General features: G+C 31.6%; 2 protein-coding genes, 4 non-coding genes and 2 pseudogenes across 6 annotated transcripts; 7 read left to right on the top strand and 1 right to left on the bottom strand.

The window, feature by feature from the left end:
• Positions 1-5,002: 5,002 nt before the first annotated feature.
• Positions 5,003-5,160, top strand: LOC132310549 (U4 spliceosomal RNA). The gene has a single exon (XR_009482619.1). It is a non-coding gene; the product is annotated as a U4 spliceosomal RNA (small nuclear RNA).
• A 189-nt stretch (positions 5,161-5,349) lies between these two features.
• Positions 5,350-22,787, bottom strand: part of LOC132309154 (GPI mannosyltransferase 1-like) — a 28,423-nt pseudogene continuing 10,985 nt past the window's right edge.
• On the top strand, positions 10,559-10,714 carry LOC132310551 (U4 spliceosomal RNA). Its single transcript, XR_009482621.1, has one exon. It is a non-coding gene; the product is annotated as a U4 spliceosomal RNA (small nuclear RNA).
• On the top strand, positions 11,230-12,336 carry LOC132306291 (protein IQ-DOMAIN 20-like). Its single transcript, XM_059803633.1, has 2 exons — positions 11,230-11,599; positions 11,808-12,336. Exons 1-2 carry the CDS (start codon positions 11,324-11,326, stop codon positions 11,976-11,978), a joined length of 447 nt encoding a protein of 148 aa, XP_059659616.1. The 5' UTR covers positions 11,230-11,323; the 3' UTR covers positions 11,979-12,336.
• LOC132310562 (U4 spliceosomal RNA) lies at positions 14,204-14,359 on the top strand. The gene has a single exon (XR_009482631.1). It is a non-coding gene; the product is annotated as a U4 spliceosomal RNA (small nuclear RNA).
• On the top strand, positions 17,283-17,446 carry LOC132310561 (U4 spliceosomal RNA; annotated as a pseudogene).
• LOC132306292 (protein IQ-DOMAIN 20-like) lies at positions 18,056-19,156 on the top strand. Its single transcript, XM_059803634.1, has 2 exons — positions 18,056-18,457; positions 18,672-19,156. Exons 1-2 carry the CDS (start codon positions 18,185-18,187, stop codon positions 18,840-18,842), a joined length of 444 nt encoding a protein of 147 aa, XP_059659617.1. The 5' UTR covers positions 18,056-18,184; the 3' UTR covers positions 18,843-19,156.
• LOC132310567 (U4 spliceosomal RNA) lies at positions 21,074-21,229 on the top strand. The gene has a single exon (XR_009482635.1). It is a non-coding gene; the product is annotated as a U4 spliceosomal RNA (small nuclear RNA).

Here is a 22,787-nt window from a genome sequence, read left to right as displayed (position 1 = left end):
TTGCTTTCCCGTCAATAAGCTTCACGCCGAGTTTGTTCTTGATTGGAATCAAGCTCTGACACCACTTATGTTGGCTGTAGTTTCAACCAACAATATGTTTTCTATGTGAAGAGAAGAAGAAGGAATGAAGAAACAAATATTTTTCTGTATTGTATTGAATTGAGTTCTACTACAAACCTCTTAGACGATACATGTACACACTTGAAACATGCATACACTTTTTTTGTTTTTTTGGTAAGTTGAAACATGCATACACTTAATACATGTATAAATCCAAAAGACATAATGAACATACATGGCATTAAATTTAATTTTAACAACTAACATACATTTTTTACCCAATGACTGAAAAAATACTTTATTACTTCTAAATATCAATGAATACAAAAGTTAGGGACCACTGAGAACATCATAAAATTAAATATAAGCATATTTCCATTGTTTGAGAACATAATCGAAAAAATAAAGGAGTACCAGAAACATTTACAATTATCAAAATTTTAGGTTTGCTTGATTTGTCAATCAAAAAGGGAATTCTCAATAACTCATCAAATAGAAAACTATTTTCAACAATTCTATGAAAACAAGCCTTTTCTTAACAAAGTTTTTAGAAAACAGCTATCTGAAACAGATTTACTACTACATATAAAAGATCATCTTTAAAACACCAAAAAGAAATTATCAAAACAGCATTAGCAAGGGCTATAAAAAAAGGTGGAAAAGTAAAAAGTCAGAGAATTACTTACCCCACGACATAATCCATATCAGGAGATAGTAAGCTGTCAGCTAGATAAGCTTCGGTGGAGAGAGCATAACCTTTCAGGTTGATTCTCTGTTCCTCCTGGTCAACTCGTTTAGAAACTCACATTTTCACCACATTAAAAATTGAACTTATTTCAATACCATTTCCATTGCCATCTCCGGCGGTACCCAATTCATGCCAAATCAAGTAGAACAAATCACCACGAAAATGAAGAAATAGCGGTTGACCATTGCTGATATCATAAAACGCAGGACTCAAACCTTCAATATATCCTCGGGCATACATTTTGTGATCCAAATCATATGCAAGTAAGCCTCCACCTCCCCAAACACTAACCCAAATCCAGTACAAAGTATTTTCAAACAATATAGCTCGGCTTCTACAGAGATCATCTTCTAAAATCTCAACCTCTGAATATAGTGTTTCCCAAGAATCTAATCTCACATCACAGGCAACAAGGAAACTAGAATAGATCGAGCCCAATGTAATCCTTTTAGAATCATCGTCACAAACTGCAAACCACCCGCGTTTCGGAAGACACAGCGGCGAAGGTTGAGCCATGAATTTCATTGTATTATTGCTTGGGTTGAAAACCTCCCAGATGGGATATCCAACGCCGTCTCCTTCTTTATTCAATACGGTAAGGATGTAAATCTTACCATCAACAGTTACGGCCTCAATGTACGACCGTGGAACGTCCATGGCCGAACAAGTAAGAATCTTCCACTTGCCGAGCGAGGAGATGTTGCCACAGAAATTGTTTGCGTCCTTAGACCTAACGGAGCAACAATGACCGAATCTGTATACAGTGGAGCCCATAACCACCGTAGTGGCTCGACCGTGTACTCTCATACCTAGTCAGGCCGATCGGATTGATCTACGTGGTCTTCCTTCTTCTTTCCTTCCAAGTGCAAGTGTGGTAGTTGTCGTTGTCGTCCTTGTTTGAAAATTTTATTTCGTACCAATTTATGTCGTCTTTGGAGCGTCCAGTGCGACGCGCGCGAAGATAGACGGTTTTTTCGACTGTTGCAATTGCCATTGCCATTGGCATCAATGAATCGTCGTCGCCGTTCTTCATCGGGTATGGAAATGTCGATCTAGGGTTTTGAAGGTAGGAGACAGAAGTGAGGCGTCGAAGTTCGAATTCAGCCTTTGGGTTTAGGGTTTAGCAGGTTAATAATGTAAATGTCTTTTCTTTTGTTTTTTATATTTAAACTTTTCAGATAATTACGCTTATTTCAACACGATATTGTATAAATGGGTTTGGATTGATTTTAAACGAATTCTGGTCATAAACGAGTTGAAATTAACTTTTTTATTTAATCGTACCGAGTTATAATTGAGGGGTTCGACATGTGTGACCCGTTTAACTTTACATGTCAAAATCATGAATTATGTAATATGTCTTTTGTTTAAACCCAATTATTATAAACAGCTAAGTCGTTTTAACATAAATATTTGGACTAATTGTGACAAATTTTTTTCTAGTCGCTGCTCTCATTTTAAAATAAAACTATCATTTAAATCCTTTCTCATTATTTTTTCGTATCTCCTTCCTCAATCCATATACATGTAGTATAAATATATTTTACTGTCTTTATTTCTTTCATTCATTTATTTCATTTTTTTCCCTTTTTTTTCTAAATTGTTGCCATTAGCCTTTTTTCGGTCATTCCTTTTATTTTATTTTTTTTAAACCAGAACAAATAAGACGGGAATATTCATCAAATTAGAAAAAAATTTATTAAACCAAATTGTTATTAAATTTTAAACAAGAACAAATAAGAATACGGAAATGTTCATCAAATCTAGAAAAAAATTTAGAAACAGGGGAATGTTTACCAAATTTGTTATTAAGCCATAACAATTTAGAAAAAAATAAGAAAAAAAAAAAAAAAAAGAAAGGAATAACGGAAAAAAGGCTAATGGCAACAATTTAGGAAATAAAAAAAAAATAAAAAAAATAAAAAAATAAAAAAAAAGTGGGGGAATAAAGAAAAAAAGAAAAAAAAATAAAGGCAATAAAAAATATATATATACTACACGTATATGGATTGAGGGAGGAGATACAAGACGTAATGAAAAATGATTTAAAGGGTAGTTTTGTCTTTAAAATGTGAGTTTTGTTTTAAAATATGTAATATTTTTCACGTTTCTTGAGAATAGAGAAAGAGTAATTAATGAAAGTTAAAGTAGCCAATGAGGAAAACGACTGTGAAAGGACCGTCGTTGCTTTGCATTTCTCTTTATTATTTGATTGAATATTAAATGCCTCATTTTGATAAATAGACCATTAAACGGATTTATTAAATGTGTCGAGTTTGAATTTACTTATTTAGTAAACACGATTATGACCCACGAACATGAATTGCTATCCCTACATGGTGCACGTACTTGGAAACAACAATTTAGCTGGGGCATTTAATCAAACGGTGGATGGATACACTTATTTAACAAAATCTATAAAAAATAATAATAATTAAAAAAAGAAAAAAGAAAAAAAAGAAGCTAGCCCAGTGAGGCTTCAGCAATGAGCTCCTACAATTTCAAGGTAAGATGTAAACAGTCTTAAGATATTTTTTATTTTAAACCCACATAATAGAGCAACCTCAACACCCTCACAAAACAAACAAATAAAAAAGAAAAAAAAGAGTAAAAGGGGATAAATTTATGTGTTGTGGAAGGAGACAACTTCTCAATGGATATAGATTTGGTCCAACACCACATTTTATGACGGCATTAATTGAAGTTTTACATGCAATGCACTAAAAGCAACAATTCAAACAAGTTCTAATTACAAAATTAAGAACATCAATAAGAAAATCACAGTATCAAAGACGATAAACCTTTTTTTTTTTTTTTTTTTTTTTTTGTAGCTTTAAATTCGATTGAATAATAAAAATTCAGGAAATAAATAAATAAATAAATAACAACCAGTGACCATTAGCCTTTGCGAAATCTCTCAGTACTGTCTTTCATTCATAGCCTCGTCTTCATGCTCATCTCCTCTATATCATTTACAATCCGCAAACATTGAGAATAAGATTTGTAGATCTTTGTGTCTCACTCCAAAAGTCCATTTCAGAGATGGTTTTGGGCATCAAAGAAAAAGATTGAAACGCTCAATTTCTTGAGCAACAAACAACTGAACTCTTATGTTTTTTTCCTTTTCTTTTTTAGAATATTAATATAACAATATTCGTTGAATCATTTCATAAAACAATTACTAAAAAAAATAGGTTAAAATCATAAAATTCTCATTACACCATTATCCTTTTTGTAGTGACGAATCTTGTATGTGTTCCTAAGAAAAGGAATTTGTCCATTTTTTTGGGTCTCAAAGACGTGCATCAAATTTATCATGTATCCCACCCTTAATTGGGTTATAAAATGTCGAAATTGATTTTATTATTTAATATTAAATTAAGAATATATATATATATATTTTAAATTACAAAAAAGTGCAGTATATATAATTATTACATTCTTTAATGACAAATTTTCTTGATTGGCCGATTGTAAAATATAATCACAGTACTGTGTGTTTTTTTGGGAAAAGTATTCAGACTTTGAAGAATGTGCTTAATTTTTTTATCAATGTCAAATTGTCAATTCACTTTAAAAGTGTAGTATATTTATTTTTTCATCAATCTAAAACAAAAAAATTAACTTGAATTCTTAGTTATTGTATTGGTGACCAAAAAAAAAAAGTTATTGGATTGAAACGTGATATACATTCTCTCAATTAAACAAATGACAATATAAATTTATATTTAGAATGTTGATGCAAAAATCTGATCGGCATTTCTATAACAAAACATTTATTTTGTTTCCGTTAAAACAAAATACGTACCAGCGCAACTACAGAGGTGATTACTTGCAGAGGTCAATCACTGGGTTCAGTGAGAATAATGGACCTGGGCCATCTATTAACACTGACATTCGAAACAAATGAAAGTCACATGGTGGTGGGCCCGGTTGGTCCTTTTATTAGATGCATGATGCAAAGTAGCCTTTTGGGCTAGCTCGGCCCATTTGCATGGGTTAAGACTTTTCACTAATTGGAGACTATTCTTAGATGATTCAATCCTATTCCTGTTGGGACTCTAATTTGATTGACCGACACAATTTATCACATGTTAAGGTTTGAACTATAACACAAGTCCCATGTCGAAAAAGTACAAGAACTTGAAAAAAATTATAACTATAAAAACACCACATGGGAGATTTAGAAAAAGCATCATTGCGCTTGGGGCAATGACGCAGCCAGTGAGGTTTTAACCGAGGCGCGTCAATTGCTGGTTGAAAACTATTTCCTTTTTTTATTGCTCTCTTTGGCTTGGGTTCCGCCTAGGCTATCGAGAATTTTTGGAAGGGCTCCCTTCTTGGGTAAAGCCCTACAATTCCGAGTTCCAAACTTTTATTCAAGCAAAAAAACCAAAAATCACACACCCATTATATATTTTGTCAAATTCAATTCACAAGAACATACATTAAGATTTCATCATGGTATCTTCTGGGCGATAATACCCTTTTCCACACACTCCGTAGCTACCTATGGAGAAAGATATCTATATATATATAATTCATAATTCATGTTTCAAAGTTTTCTTCGAACTTGCATGTGGTTCGAATAACGAGAAGTGTGATGACGGACAATACCGATGAGAACAAATGTATTACTGTAGTAGTTAAGAAAATTAAACTTGCTTGCCTTTGAATTCAACCAGTGAATTTGAGCTCCCATCCATAGTAAAATGTAGGACAAGCCTTCCCATTTAAGCTTCATATTGCACCATGGTAGTATTAAAGGCAACAGGCAGAAGAACCATTCAAAGTACTGGCTGTCATGACCTGCCAAAAAATAATAACCAATAAAACATAAGAATATCAAAAGAAGAACCCTATCAGAAATTCCCTATCCAAAGTATGAGCCCATAATTTCAGAAATAAAATTACTTCTGGAGGCAGATAGAGTGATTTTTCACGTAACAAGACTCGATAGTCCGATTTGCATTTTTAATTAGAACTAAAATAAGAAGGCAAAAAGAGATCTCAATTTTAGTGACAGTACAAGGCACTAGGTTGAATTCACAAACCTTGTTAAATGCTAGAAATGCTACCGTCTGCACAAAGAAACAGAATGGCAAATCCTGAGTGAAGCGGAGAATAAGAACTAGCTGAACAATAAGTTGAGGCAGAAAACAGATGAGTTTCTCTAAGATTGAAAACTCACGGTCGTAGGTCGTAGTGTAGATAGATGTGATAAAAATATATGGAAAAATTGTGTCTTGGATCTGTACGGGTAAGATGGTATAGCAGAGCCTCATGCAAGAATTCCAAATTATATAGATAGAAGAAAATCCCAGTACAAAAGAAGACAGCCACAGAGATCAGTCCCGACATAATTCTCTCTTGAAAACATGTTTTTCAAAGCAACAATAAATGGCATGGACAGTAACTCCCATGCCACTTAGACTCTGGGCTGACTTAACTTTACTAGAATTCCAATCCATAAGGACAGGCTTCTGAATAGATTGATAGTGGCAAGGATCAAGAACTAAGCTGATAGGAAGTGCATAGATTATAGGATAGATTCTAAAATGGACAAGCAGCCCATACCAAAACACAGCTTGTAAAATATTACGTGTAAACCAGTAAATAAGACACAAAGAAAGTTAGGAATTATAATTATGTATTTATAATGACATGAAAGGAAATCTGTATTTGGTGCTTTAACCAAAGAGAGTCTAAAACTTATATCGAATGATTATATTATTTTTCAGATTTAAAAGTAGTACTTTTTCTTGTTATTTCGACAAGATTCTCCATAACAAACACCATTGAACAAAACAAAGCTTCCACACCAACTTCCCCCTTCCATGCCATGATGGAGAGAAGCCTAGTATTCTTAACTGAACCTTAAATACTTTCATATTCCAAATGCTAACATCAACTAAAATGATTAAATAATTGATACATTCATGTAAATCTCGCATAATGTTATTGTTATTTTCTTTCTTAAATTTGATTAGTTTTAGTTTTTATTATTATTATTATTATTATTTTCTACATGTTGAGAAGTATCCTTCTTAAAAATATATATTTATTCTCAGGGATGGACCTAAATAATTATGTGCGAGGAGGCGGCCTTTAACAATAACAAGATTAAAAAAACAAAAATTCAAACCTTGAGGTGGGGGCAATAGTAAGGTTTATTTATAATTTTAGTGGGGACAATTTTAAAATTTTATAGGTACATAATTCAAAGCAAAAAAAATTGTAGGTATATAATAGCAACCAAAAAAAATAAGTGGGAACAATTGCCCCCACTGGACCTTGAATAGGTCTGTGCATGTCTATTCTTAATTATGCGTATAGGGCTAACCCAATGGACAAGGCTCCCTTGCTACGGGTTTGAAGCAATCATATCTCCACGTCCAAGACCTCTAGGTCGTAATGAGCAACCTTGCACCAATGCCCACTCTCATTCTTAACCATACATATGTGTAAAACAGCTTTGCTTGTTAGGAACATTGGGATATTCACTAACTAAGCTATAAAACAAATCCAATTTACTTCATGATGCTGAACTATTCAATATATGGTGAACTGAAACCACAACAACATACATTAAGATTTCAACATGTATCTCCGGTCTATCCCACCCGATAAGCAATAGGGAAGTTCCGAGCCCTGCTAAGGGTCTGAATTTTGCAGGGAGGGGAGTTAGGTTCCGTGCAGCTAGATATTATATATATATATATATATATATATATATATATATATATATATATATATATATTGAGGTAAATAAGAATGGCATAAGGAGTTTAATTGGAAAATAAACAAATTTTACCCTAGTCAACTCCCCCCTCTATGAATCTTTGCTTTTTATGTCCCATTTTTTGATTTCCAACTTCTCTAATGGGCACAAGGACTAATGACATTAATAGTGGAAAAAATATAACACAGCAGCAAAATTATATATTGAAGATAGAAGAAGGGGTGGTCAGTATTATTAGTATCACAAAAAATCGAAAAAGAGAACAATATTTACACATTGCAGTAGGCCACAATAGGATGGATTGACAACCAGAGTTCCACCACACACATTAACACCTAAAGGAGAAAAAAAGAAATGATCTCAAATGGTACCATCTTTATCAAAAGAATCAAAATGTACCAAAAGCATTTTCTCATACACAAATATATTAATGTATGTAGAGATTTTGGCCATCCCTTTGATAAATTACAGCGTCACGGATTGCGTACAAGGAAATAAGAGCATCACGTAAATGATTCTAGGTGTGTAATTTATGAACTAGTTATCAGATATAAAAAAAAGTTTGAGAATTTAAAACTTATCATTTCATATCAAGTTTGTGACACCCATAATTCAATTACACCCTTTTTGTTAAGGCTTACGTTTAATTCAACATAAAAATGCCCCTCCCATTTATGGGTGTCTGGCTGACATACTTAGAAACAACAGTTTAGCTGAGACATTTAATCAAACAGTTGATGGGCAGAGTTATTTAACAAGATCTAAAAACAAACACAAAACCAAAAATAAAAAAAGAAGGGATTTTAATTTGTTGTGAAAGGAGACAAGTTCTCACTTCTCAATGGTTATAGATGTGGTCCACCACCATATTTTATGACTCTGCATTAATTGAAGTTTTTCAGGCAAAACACTTTACACAACAACTACAAAATTAAGAACATCAATAAGTAAATCACAGTATCAAAGACCACACAATTTTTTTTTTTTTTTTTTCCTGCAGCTTTATATCGATTGAATAATTGGAATGCAGGAAATAAAAGATAAAAAAAACAGTGCCTATGTTTACCTTTCGAGTACTGTCTTTGATTCATGGTCTAGTCTTCATGTTCATCTCCTCTATACCATTTACAGTCGCAAACATTGAGAACAAGATCTGTGGATCATCTTCGTCTCTCACTCCAAAATTTCAAAAACCCGTTTCAGAATGGTATTGGGAATCATAAAAAAAGCTTGAAACACTCAATTTCTCATTTTCTTTGAGCATCGAACAACTGAACTCCCATGTTTTTTTTCTTTTATTTTTTGGATTGTTATTATAACAACTCATCAAACCATTTCAGAAAATCATTACTAAAACAATATATATATATATATATATATATATATATATATATATATATATGTGAGTGTCATAACACTAATTTTGAAACGGATTTAATGTGGTCTTTGTAACCGTAACTTATAAGAATGTGAGTCACGATTATTAAAGATGACACTAATTTTAAAGAGGAGTAATTTTTTTCCTGAAAAAAAATTTACACACACCACACACACTTCTTCCTTGAAAATAACCCCAAAAAAATCACTTGGCACAAGACCTTGGTAATTATAAAATATTATTGCTTAGAAAATAACCCTCACAGTATTGCTTTTTCCTTATAAAAACATCATATTCAGAATTTAAAGAATGTGTTTAATGTTTTCATCAATTTAATTATAGTTCTTAGATATGTCATTCAATTAGCACACGTGTCCATTCATGGTGGTTTCACTCTCAAGTCTCAACTTAAAATAATACATATAAATAATAAATAATAATAATAAAATATATATTGTTTAAGTTAAAAACTTGATGATTTGGGTATTATATATACACACACACATATTAGCTCATTTGGGTATTATAATTAACTTGGTCTAAATTAACTAGTTCAAACATATCTTGATGATTTCAGAATATATTTACAAAGTATTAAAAGTTGTAAGAAAATCATATTTCAGACTCAATATTAGTACGATCATGACAAAAATGAGTAATACTACATATCTCAAAAATACTAGGTTGAATAAATATCACAGGTTCGAATATATTTATCAATCTAGCATGTACCATTAGTATTGGATTCAACGACCCATCACAACCTCTTAATTAAACAAATGACATTATAAATTTACATTAAACCCATATTGAGAATGCTGAATTAGCGTCTTAAAATTAAAATTATAAAAAATTGAGAGATGGTAAATGTATGACATTTTAAATCAAACACACTAGGTGGGTTTTTTTTTTCTGTTTTTATTTTTTTATTTTTTATTTTTAATGACAAACATACTCCTAATACTTGATCAATTTTTATTATTATTTTTTTTCATGACAAACGTGTTAAGAGTTAGTGATTAGCGATTAGTGGTGGTTAGTGGGGAGAAGTGTGAAGGTTCACAGCCGAGCTTCCAAAGATCAGAAAAACAACCTTACCTTTTGGAATATGAAAGTACCTTTCAATTATTATTCAAAATATATTATAACAAAACATTTATTTTATTTCGATTAAAACAAAACGCTTAATTATTTGGAGAATAATGGACCTGGGCCATGTATTGACAATGGACATTCGATATAAATGGAGGTCACATGGTGGTGGGTTGGTTCTTTAATTAGGTGGTACTAGCCCAACCCACATTGTTATGCAGAGTAGTAAAAATAAGTAGCCTTTTGGGTCAACTTGGCCCATTTGGATGTATTACGCCTACAAAAGTAGCACTCCGGAGTCCGGACAGGAAAAGTTTTGGAACAAATCAATAGTGTAGATGAAATTGGGGATTGATTAGATGAAGCAATTTTATTTATGCTAGGATTCTAATTTGATTGACCGGTAATCTAAACAGGGAGAGAATTGTATTATACTTGTTTGATATTATGTGACATAATTCCCACATTGAAAAAGTGTATGAAGCGGATGCGAAAATTTTAACTATAAAAACAATACATACACAACATTAAAAAATACATCATTGCGCTTGGGGCAATGACGCAGCCTGTGAGGTTTTAACCGAGGCGCGTCAATTGCTGGTTGAAAACTATTTCCCTTTTTATTAATCTCTTGGGCTTGGGTTCCGCCCGGCCATTGAGAATTTTTGGAAGGGTTCCCTTCTTGGGTAAAACCCTACAATTCTGAGTTCCAAACTTTAGTTTTACACTCACAGCCTAGGAACTTCTGTGGACAAAATAGGATTTTGAATTTATTCAAGTACATTAGTGATATGATTATTATGACCTAAGAGTGGCAATTCGTATTTGTGAGTCACGTTTATTAAACGGGTAAAATAAATCACAACACAAACAAGATTTATGTTTAAATTACGTAATTTGCCGCCCCTATTATGACCTAATGATTTTATAATTATTAAAAAAACATTATATGATAATTTAAGATATTTCTGAAAGTAATGTATTCGTATCCTTACCAAGAACCAATCATGCATATATCAACCATTCTATTGTTGACTGGGACCAATACTTAGGTAGTCCGAGTGGTGGTCATTTTACACTTTTGGTCCCGGGGTCTAGTGGTTGCAATGCTTGAAAGATATTCATCCTGCCACGTTCTCTCTATCTCTCTCTCTCTCTCTCTCCATATATATATATATGTATATATATGTGCTAACATGGTGCCCACAACTCCAACTTTGAAGGGAAGTTTTCCAAGCTCTTATGAATGAAGTAGTAGTATACATTGAATCTAAAGCTAGCTCTGAAGCAACAATAGGAAGAAATGGGAAAGTCTCAGAATTGGTTCGGCGTCATTCGAAGAAAGCTTTTCAGGTATTCTCATCATGAAACTGTCATTCTTCTCCACGCCAATAACACCACCACCACCACGAGCTTCACAGAGGATGCAACTGCCACAGAAGATGCAGTCAATCGCGAGATAACAAAATCAGAAGCTGCTTTTTCTTCTCCCTCCAGTAGCCCGACCCCGAAGAAAGAGTTACTATCTGATGAAGACATTGCAGCCATGAAGATCCAAGCCTCTTTTAGGGCTCATCTTGTATTTCACCATTCACCCATCAACATATATATATATCTTCACATATTTCTTTCATGCTAAAAGGGTTCAGCTTTTTAATACGGAGTAATAATTTTTTGTTTTCAAAATCAGACCACTATGAAATTTTGTTTGATTGCAGTTAATGGTTTACATAACTCATGAACTCTCTTAATTTATACATTCTGTGTTTGGTGTGAATGTTTGACAGGCAAGGAAAGCATTTCGAGCGCTGAAGAGTCTTGTGAAGGTGCAAGCGGTGGTTCGCGGAGCCTACGTGAGAAAACAAGCTCGAATGGCCTTACATTGCATGCATGCGCTTGCCCAATTGCAGGTCACCGTCAGAGCACGCCAACTCCTCAGCAGATGTAGTGATAATTGATTCACTAGTAATACTAGCCACAGAGTTCTTTCATGACAAGTCATAAGCCTTCCAGTGGCGAGAGAGACCAAACAATTAGGTCGTTTCAGCTAAAGGGCAAAACCGGCATTTTAGCTGATCGAATGAATCTCCAAATTGATTTAGAGAACTCATAATCAAAGAAAAGATGGGAGTAGGATTCTTTATAGGACAACTTAATTAGAGTTGAAGTTTGGCAGAGATACCAACAACCTGTTTCCAATTTCTAATTAATTTTATTCTTTGCATTTTTTATATTTTATATATATTCAAATTATGATTACTTTTTAACTTTATTTGTTTAAATCTTTATTTATTGTCCGTTAACAATTTGTTTGTAATTTTTTAAAATTTTGCTTTGACTTTTTATTTTTTTAGTATGCTTATAAGTAATGTAACTTGAAACTAACTCAAAATCACGTTAAATTTCTCTTGTGGAGATTTGGTGATATAAGCAATTCCAATTAACTCAACTTTTTAACCCAAAAATTTTAGTGTCAAACTCGAGTTTAAAAATTCAAAAATAAATAGATTGGGTTTGGGTAGAGTAATTAGGGTTGGAGGTCAGTTTATTTCCTAACAACGTAATTTTCATTACAAATTGTATCGATTAATAATTTCAAAACGCCAAAAAAACAAAATAATAAATCATTGAGAGTTTAACATTTCATATATCAAATTGAGCACGAGTCATACCTCTAAGTCGCCTTCTCTGGCTGTGTTGTATGGTTTTTTTATTATTATTATTATTTTTTTATTTCTCTAAGATATATTTGGATTTATTCCTTTGTTTCCTAACGACAAAGTTCAACTCAATAAACCACCCTTGAATACTCTCAATAATAATAATAATAATAATAAAAAGAGATATTATTTAAGTTTAAAACTTGATGATTTGGGTTTTATAATATATATATATAGCACATTTGGGTATTTTAATTACCTTGTTTAAATAAACTAGTCTAAACACGTCTTGATGATTTTAGAATATATTTATTTGGGGAGAAAAAAATTATTTTAGAATATATTTACAAAGTATTAAAAGTCAGAAGGAAATTACACTTGAGACCCAATGCTAGTACGATCATCGTGGTTGATAACAAAACGAGTAATGCTACTTAACTCAAAAACTAAATTGAACAAATATCACAGAAGACTCCATAATCAATTGATATATTCATGTAAATCTCGCAAAATATTTTTGTTATTTTCTTTCTTATATTTGATTTGTTGTTATTGCCGGCAAATACATTAAGGCTTAAGACCATGAAGTAATATTGGGGACCGTTTGACTTGAGTTATTAGTTAACGGATCATTTGATTAAAATTTGGTTTGATCATGCTGAGTCTACTTGTCAAACGAAGCTAAGGAGAATGTTGAGACAAAAGAAAATTTATCCGCTAGATTGGGAAAAAAGAAAGAGAGAAAAAGAATTACATTGTAATATTTGATTCTTTTATTTATGAGTTGGATGCATGAATATCAATTCACTAGTGTCCTGTGTATATGTATATATATATAGATATAGATATATATTTTATCAATCTATAAAGTACCAATAACTTGAATTCTTAGTCATTGAATTGAAAGGTGATACCACAGCCTCTTAATTGATCTAAATTAGGATCGTAAAATTGAAATTATAAAAAATTAAGAGTTGTTAATTAAATACATTTTTAACCAAATACACACTTTTTTTTTTTCTTAACATAAATGACAAACATATTTATAATATTTTTTAATGGGCGAGTGATCTAGCGGTATCAGCCTCTTATTTCAAAAGGAAGTTAGGAACATGTGTGTGAGTACCAACTAAAAAAAAAAACATATTTTTAATATTTAATTTTTCTATTTATAATTGCAAATATGTAATTTCACTTTAAAAGTACTCTTAAAACATAAGGTGCGTTTGCCCTTTCGGGTCAGCTCGGCCCATTTGGATGAATTACAAATTAAAAGTAGCCTTCGGAGCAGGAAAAGTTTCCTCCTAGGACCAATATATTTAAAACAGATCAATGTTTGATTGGGATTCTAATTTGATTGACCGAGGCAATTTTCACATGTTAATGTAATTGTATATGATTTTGAACCGCATGAAAGTCTATTTGTAAAGTTATGTGACATAAGTCCCACATCGAAAAAGGTAAGAAATTGATGAGACTGAGTGTAATTATAAAACACTACATACACAGCATAAAACAATCACATCATTGCGCTTGGGGCAATGACGCAGCTTGTGAGGTTTTAACCGAGGCGCGTCAATTGCTGGTTGAAAACTATTTCCCTTTTTATTGATCTCTTTGGCTTGGGTTCCACTCGGCCTTTGAGAATTTTTGAAAGGGCTCCCTTCTTGGGTAAAGCCCTACAATTTTAATTTCTAAACTTTAATTCAAGCATAAACCTATTTAATTAAAATTTAATTAAATAAAAATTATAACAAATTTAATTTAAAATTTAAACAAAATTTGTTCCGATTATAATATAATATAATTATAAGAGATGAATTTAAAATTAAAACAAATTTAATTTAAAATTTAAACAAAAATTTCTCCGATTATAATTATAAAACATTCAATACTACCAAATATAACCACCCAACAACCCAACGATTGTTGTTTGGCATCAACATAACAGATAATTTGATTCTATAGTCTAAAAGATGTTTATAATTACATATTCATGATTCACCATTCTATTGTTGCCTGTGGCCAATAATTACGTAGTCTAATGGTGGTCATTTTACACTTTTGGTCCCACAGGATTCAGTTGCTGGAATGCTTCAAAGAAATTCATTCTGTCACGTTCTCTCTCTCAATATATATATATATATATATATATATATATATATATATATATATATGTGCTAACATGGTGCCCACAACTCCAACCTTTAAGGGAACTTCTCCAAGCTCTTATGAATGAAGTAGTAGTATACATTGAATCTAAAGCAAGGTCTGAAGCAACAATAGGAAGAAATGGAAAGTCACAGAATTGGTTTGGCCTTATTCAAGTTATTCGGAGAAAGCTTTTCTGATCTCCACCTCCTCCTCATCATGAAACTGTCATTGTTCTCCACACCAACGCCACAAGCACCAGCTTCACGGACGAAGCAACCGCCACAGAAGCAGCAGTCAATAGCGAAATCACAAAACCAGAAGCTGCTTTATCTTCTCCCTCGAAGAAAAAGCTCCTATCCGAAGATGACATTGCAGCCATGAAGATCCAAGCCTTTTTTAGAGCTCATCTTGTATTTCACCCTTCACCCATCAACATTTCTTTTCATGTATCTATTTCAGGAATTAGGAACCTAATCCATGCACGGCACAAGAAGAGTGGAGGTCACTTCACATGTAGTTTGGTAGTCATAGATAAAGTGGACCCTATTCCATGTGGAATGATCTGCACTTTTCAATGTGCACAACCCATGCATGTTGTGTATAGGAGAGATTCCTAAGTTCCTAGTGACTAATATAATGATTTTACATATATGACTCGTGAGCTCTCTTTATTTATCGTTTGGTATGTGAATGTTGACAGGCAAGGAAAGCATTTCGAGCTTAAGAGTCTTGTTAAGGTGCAAGCTGTGATTCGCAGAGCCTACGTGAGAAAACAAGCACGAATAGCCTCGCAATGCATGCACGCACTTGCCCGGTTGCAGGTCACCGTCAGAGCTCGTCAACCCCTCAGTAGATATAGTGATAATTGATACTTGATTCATGAGCTATGATCTAAAAATTGATTTGAGTCTTTCTAGAGGATAAACCTTAACATAAAATCGAAGAGTAATGGCAGGTGAATTAGAAGAATTCATTTATATTTGGTTAAATCTTTTTAAAAGTAACACCTTTATTATTCTGTCTATTTGTTTATCTCTCTCTCTCCCAAACTTGTCCAGCCTTTGATTAAGATGCTCGTGAGATTCTCGAATAGTCATGGTGCATGCTTCAATAATTTATGTTTTCTTTGCTTCATATAACACTAGTATATATATGGTCCAAGTCGATGTAGTCAAATTATATATTTTTCAACAATTCTATGAAAGCAAGCATTTTCTTAACAAAAAAAATACACATAAATAAAAAATAATAATAATAAAATATATATTGTTTAAGTTAAAAACTTGATAATTTGGGTATTATATATACACACACACATATTAGCTCATTTGGGTATTATAATTAACTTGGTCTAAATTAACTAGTCCAAACATATCTTGATGATTTCAGAATATATTTACAAAGTATTAAAAGTTGTAAGGAAATCATATTTCAGACTCAATGTTAGTACGATCATGACAAAAATGAGTAATGCTACCTACCTCAAAAACACTAGGTTGAATAAATATCACATGTTCGAATATATTTATCAATCTAGCATGTACCATTTGTATTGGATTCAACGACCCATCACAACCTCTTAATTAAACAAATGACATTATAAATTTACATTAAACCCATATTGAGAATGCTGAATTAGCGTCTTAAAATTAAAATTATAAAAAATTGAGAGATGGTAAATGTATGACATTTTAAATCAAACACACTAGGTGGGTTTTTTTTTTGTTTTTTTTTTATTTTTTATTTTTTATGACAAACATACTCCTAATACTTGATCAATTTTTATTATTATTTTTTTTCATGAAAAAAGTGTTAAGAGTTAGTGATTACCGGTTAGTGGTGGTTAGTGGGGAGAAGTGCGAAGGTTCAAAGCCGAGCTTTCAAAGATCAGAAAAACAACCTTATCTTTTGAAATATGAAAGTACCTTTCAATTATTATTCAAAATATATTATAACAAAATATTTATTTTATTTCGATTAAAACAAAACGCTTAATTATTTGGAGAATAATGGACCTGGGCCATGTATTGACAATGGACATTCGATATAAATGGAGGTCACATGGTGGTGGGTTGGTTCTTTAATTAGGTGGTTCTAGCCCAACCAACATTGTTATGCAGAGTAGTAAAAATAAGTAGCGTTTGGGGTCAACTTGGCCCATTTGGATGTATTACGCCTACAAAAGTAGCACTCCGGAGTCCGGACAGGAAAAGTTTTGGAACAAATCAATAGTGTAGATGAAATTGGGGATTGATTAGATGAAGCAATTTTATTTATGCTAGGATTCTAATTTGATTGACCGGTAATCTAACGGTAATCTAAACAGGGAGAGAATTGTATTATACTTGTTTGATATTATGTGACATAATTCCCACATCGTAAAAGTGTATGAAGCGGATGCGAAAATTTTAACTATAAAAACAATACATACACAACATTAAAAAATACATCATTGCGCTTGGGGCAATGACGCAGCTTGTGAGGTTTTAACCGAGGCGCGTCAATTGCTGGTTGAAAACTATTTCCCTTTTTATTGATCTCTTTGGCTTGGGTTCTGCCCGGCCATTGAGAATTTTTGGAAGGATTCCCTTCTTGGGTAAAGCCCTACAATTCTGAGTTCCAAACTTTAGTTTTACACCCACAACCTAAGAACTTCTGTGAACAAAATAGGATTTTGAATTTATTCAAGTACATTAGTGATATGATTATTATGACCTAAGGGTGGCAATTCGTGTTTGTGAGTCACGTTTATTAAACGGGTAAGAAAAATCACAAGGCACAAACAAGATTTATGTTTAAATTACGTAAATCATATTCACGATTATAACATGTTGAATTAAACGAGTCATAAACGGGTTACACGGGTTAAACCCCGGCCCTCAATCCTAACTCGACACGGTTAAATAAACGGACAGGTCGTGTCGTAATTTGCCGCCCCTATTATGACCTAATGATTTTATAATTATTAAAAAAACGTTATATGATAATTTAAGATATTTCTAAAAGTAATGTATTCGTATCCTCACCAAGAACCAATCATGTATATATCAACCATTCTATTGTTGACCGGGACCAATACTTAGGTAGTCTGAGTGGTGGTCATTTTACACTTTTGGTCCCAGGGTCTAGTGGTTGCAATGCTTGAAAGATATTCATCCGGCCACGTTCTCTCTCTCTCTCTCTCTCTCTCTCTCTCTATATATATATATATATATATATGTATGTATGTATATATGTGCTAACATGGTGCCCACAACTCTAACTTTGAAGGGAAGTTTTCCAAGCTCTTATGAATGAAGTAGTAGTATACATTGAATCTAAAGCTAGCTCTGAAGCAACAATAGGAAGAAATGGGAAAGTCTCAGAATTGGTTCGGCATCATTCGAAGAAAGCTTTTCAGGTATTCTCATCATGAAACTGTCATTCTTCTCCACGCCAATAACACCACCACCACGAGCTTCACAGAGGATGCAACTGCCACAGAAGATGCAGTCAATCGCGACGTAACAAAATCAGAAGCTGCTTTTTCTTCTCCCTCCAGTAGCCCGACCCCGAAGAAAGAGTTACTATCTGAAGAAGACATTGCAGCCATGAAGATCCAAGCCTCTTTTAGGGCTCATCTTGTATTTCACCATTCACCCATCAACATATATATATATATATATCTTCACATATTTCTTTCATGCTAAAAGGGTTCAGCTTTTTAATACGGAGTAATAATTTTTTGTTTTCAAAATCAGACCACTATGAAATTTTGTTTGATTGCAGTTAATGGTTTACATAACTCATGAACTCTCTTAATTTATACAGTCTGTGTTTGGTGTGAATGTTTGACAGGCAAGGAAAGCATTTCGAGCGCTGAAGAGTCTTGTGAAGGTGCAAGCGGTGGTTCGCGGAGCCTATGTGAGAAAACAAGCTCGAATGGCCTTACATTGCATGCATGCGCTTGCCCAATTGCAGGTCACCGTCAGAGCACGCCAACTCCTCAGCAGATGTAGTGATAATTGATTCACAAGTAATACTAGCCACAGAGTTCTTTCATGACAAGTCATAAGCCTTCCAGTGGCGAGAGAGACCAAACAATTAGGTCGTTTCAGCTAATGGGCAAAACCGGCATTTTAGCTGATCGAATGAATCTCCAAATTGATTTAGAGAACTCATAATCAAAGAAAAGATGGGAGTAGGATTCTTTATAGGACAACTTAATTAGAGTTGAAGTTTGGCAGAGATACCAACAACCTGTTTCCAATTTCTAAGTAATTTTATTCTTTGCATTTTTAATATTTTATATATATTCAAATTATGATTACTTTTTAACTTTATTTGTTTAAATCTTTATTTATTGTCCGTTAACAATTTGTTTGTAATTTTTTAAAATTTTGCTTTGACTTTTTATTTTTTTAGTATGCTTACAAGTAATGTAACTTGAAACTAACTCAAAATCACGTTAAATTTTTCTTGTGGAGATTTGGTGATATAAGCAATTTCAATTAACTCAACTTTTAACCCAAAAATTTTAGTGTCAAACTCGAGTTTAAAAATTCAAAAATAAATAGATTGGGTTTGGGTAGAGTAATTAGGGTTGGAGGTCGGTTTATTTCCTAACAACGTAATTTTCATTACAAATTGTATCGATTAATAATTTCAAAACGCCAAAAAAACAAAATAATAAATCATTGAGAGTTTAACATTTCATATATCAAATTGAGCACGAGTCATACCTCTAAGTCGCCTTCTCTGGCTGTGTTGTATGGTTTTTTTTTATTATTATTATTTTTTTATTTCTCTAAGATATATTTGGATTTATTCCTTTGTTTCCTAACGACAAAGTTCAACTCAATAAACCACCCTTGAATACTCTCAATAATAATAATAATAAAAAGAGATATTATTTAAGTTTAAAACTTGATGATTTGGGTTTTATAATATATATATAGCACATTTGGGTATTTTAATTACCTTGTTTAAATAAACTAGTCTAAACACGTCTTGATGATTTTAGAATATATTTATTTGGGGAGAAAAAAAATATTTTAGAATATATTTACAAAGTATTAAAAGTCAGAAGGAAATTACACTTGAGACCCAATGCTAGTACGATCATCGTGGTTGATAACAAAACGAGTAATGCTACTTAACTCAAAAACTAAATTGAACAAATATTACAGAAGACTCCATAAGACTCCATAATCAATTGATATATTCATGTAAATCTCGCAAAATATTTTTGTTATTTTCTTTCTTATATTTGATTTGTTGTTATTGCCGGCAAATACATTAAGGCTTAAGACCATAAAGTAATATTGGGGACCGTTTGACTTGAATTATTAGTTAACGGATCATTTGATTGAGATTTGGTTTGACCATGCTGAGTCTACTTGTCAAACGAAGCTAAGGAGAATGTTGAGACAAAAGAAAATTTATCCACTAGATTGGGAAAAAAGAAAGAGAGAAAAAGAATTACATTGTAATATTTGATTCTTTTATTTATGAGTTGGATGCATGAATATCAATTCACTAGTGTCCTGTGTATATGTGTATATATATATAGATATATATTTTATCAATCTATAAAGTACCAATAACTTGAATTCTTAGTCATTGAATTGAAAGGTGATACCACAGCCTCTTAATTAATCTAAATTAGGATCGTAAAATTGAAATTATAAAAAATTAAGAGTTGTTAATTAAATACATTTTTAACCAAATACACACTTTTTTTTTTCTTTAACTTAAATGACGAACATATTTATAATATTTTTTAATGGGCGAGTGATCTAGCGGTATCAGTCTCTTACTTTAAAAGGAAGTTAGGAATATGTGTGTGAGTACTAATTAAAAAATATATATATATATATATATTTCTAAGATTTAATTTTTCTATTTATAATTGCAAATATGTAATTTCACTTTAAAAGTACTCTTAAAACATAAGGTGCGTTTGCCCTTTCGGGTCAGCTCGGCCCATTTGGATGAATTACAAATTAAAAGTAGCCTTCGGAGCAGGAAAAGTTTCCTCCTAGGACCAATATATTTAAAACAGATCAATGTTTGATTGGGATTCTAATTTGATTGACCGAGGCAATTTTCACATGTTAATGTAATTGTATATGATTTTGAACTGCATAAAAGTCTATTTGTAAAGTTATGTGACATAAGTCCCACATCGAAAAAAGTAAGAAATTGATGAGACTGAGTGTAATTATAAAAACACTACATACACAACATAAAAAAATCACATCATTGCGCTTGGGGCAATGACGCAGCTTGTGAGGTTTTAACCGAGGCGCGTCAATTGCTGGTTGAAAACTATTTCCCTTTTTATTGATCTCTTTGGCTTGGGTTCCGCTCAGTCATTGAGAATTTTTGAAAAGGCTCCCTTCTTGGGTAACGCTCTACAATTTTAATTTCTAAACTTCATTTCAAGCATAAATCTATTTAATTAAAATTTAATTAAATAAAAATTATAACAAATTTAATTTAAAATTTAAATAAAATTTTTTCCGATTATAATATAATTATAAGACATGAATTTAAAATTAAAACAAATTTAATTTAAAATTTAAACAAAAAATTTTCCGATTATAATTATAAAACATTCAATACTACCAAATATAACCACCCAACAACCCAACGATTGTTGTTTGGCATCAACATAACAGATAATTTGATTCTATAGTCTAAAAGATGTTTATAATTACATATTCATGATTCACCATTCTATTGTTGCCTGTGGCCAATATTTACGTAGTCTAATGGTGGTCATTTTACACTTTTGGTCCCACAGGATTCAGTTGCTGGAATGCTTCAAAGAAATTCATTCTGTCACGTTCTCTCTCTCAATATATATATATATATATATATATATATGTGCTAACATGGTGCCCACAACTCTTTAAATATATCTTTGTTGATAGAGTTTTATTGATAATAAAATTGGTAATTTGAATAGAGTTTTATTTAAATTATTTTATTTTCTTTAAATATATACTTGTCTAATTAGTTTTAATTTTATTAAGATACTCATAATAAAAGCTAATTTGTGGTAGAGTTTTATAAAAATTATTTTATTTTATATATCAATTAATAAATATTTTTTATATTAATAAATCTTGTCTAATTAGATTTTCTTTTATTAAAAATGGATAACACTAAATAGATAAATAGATTAATTTAAATTTTATTATGTAGATTTTATTGTTTTATAGAATTTTTTATTTTTTATTTTTTAGTAAAAACTCTTTTCATATCATTTAAATAATATTTTTTATATATAAATAAATAATGAAACTCTTTATACATCTAATAATAATATAGATAAAAACTCATTTTATATCAATTAATAAATATTTTTTTATATAAATAAATTAATACTGAAAACTCTTAACAGAGCTTTTGTATTTTACTCTGAAATTCAACTCAATTAATAAATATTTTTTATATAAATAAATAAATACTGAAATGGATGAATAGGATGATGACATGTGTCCTTTTCTGGAAATGACATAATCATAATTGGGCCGGGCCAATTATATTGTGATAATTATCTATATCAATTAATAAATATTTTTTTATATAAATAAATAAATACTGAAAACTCTTAACAGAGCTTTTGTATTTTACTCTGAAATTCAACTCAATTAATAAATATTTTTTATATAAATAAATACTGAAATTACTCTGAAATTCAACTCAATTAATAAATATTTTTTATATAAATAAATACTGAAATTACTCTGAAATTCAATTCAATATAAATAAATAAATACTGAAACTCTTTGGCAGAGTTTCCGTATTTTTCTTTGGAATTTTGGATTTGTAGAATTCTCAATTTCTGTACCTTCATCCTTCCTCCATGCCTCTATTTATAGGCTTCTTGGATGAATATAATGATGACATGTGTCCTTTTCTGATAATGATATAATTATAATTGGGCCGGACCAGTTATATTGT

This window comes from Cornus florida, unplaced genomic scaffold (assembly GCF_030987335.1).
Source record: "Cornus florida cultivar Cherokee Brave unplaced genomic scaffold, ASM3098733v1 CherokeeBrave_3.0.0_Hap2_Chr05, whole genome shotgun sequence".
Taxonomy (NCBI): domain Eukaryota; kingdom Viridiplantae; phylum Streptophyta; class Magnoliopsida; order Cornales; family Cornaceae; genus Cornus; species Cornus florida.
The sequence above is the reverse complement of the archived record's forward strand: the minus strand, read 5'-3'. Positions and strand labels throughout refer to the sequence as shown.

What these genes read in the sequence shown, in the direction of transcription:
- LOC132306291 (XM_059803633.1), top strand. Translation starts at nt 11,324, where the DNA reads ATGGGAAAGTCTCAGAATTGGTTCGGCGTCATTCGAAGAAAGCTTTTC. An exon ending in CCTCTTTTAGGGCTCATCTT is followed by an intron (nt 11,600 to 11,807) that starts GTATTTCACCAT and finishes AATGTTTGACAG; the next exon opens with GCAAGGAAAGCATTTCGAGC.
- LOC132306292 (XM_059803634.1), top strand. Translation starts at nt 18,185, where the DNA reads ATGGGAAAGTCTCAGAATTGGTTCGGCATCATTCGAAGAAAGCTTTTC. An exon ending in CCTCTTTTAGGGCTCATCTT is followed by an intron (nt 18,458 to 18,671) that starts GTATTTCACCAT and finishes AATGTTTGACAG; the next exon opens with GCAAGGAAAGCATTTCGAGC.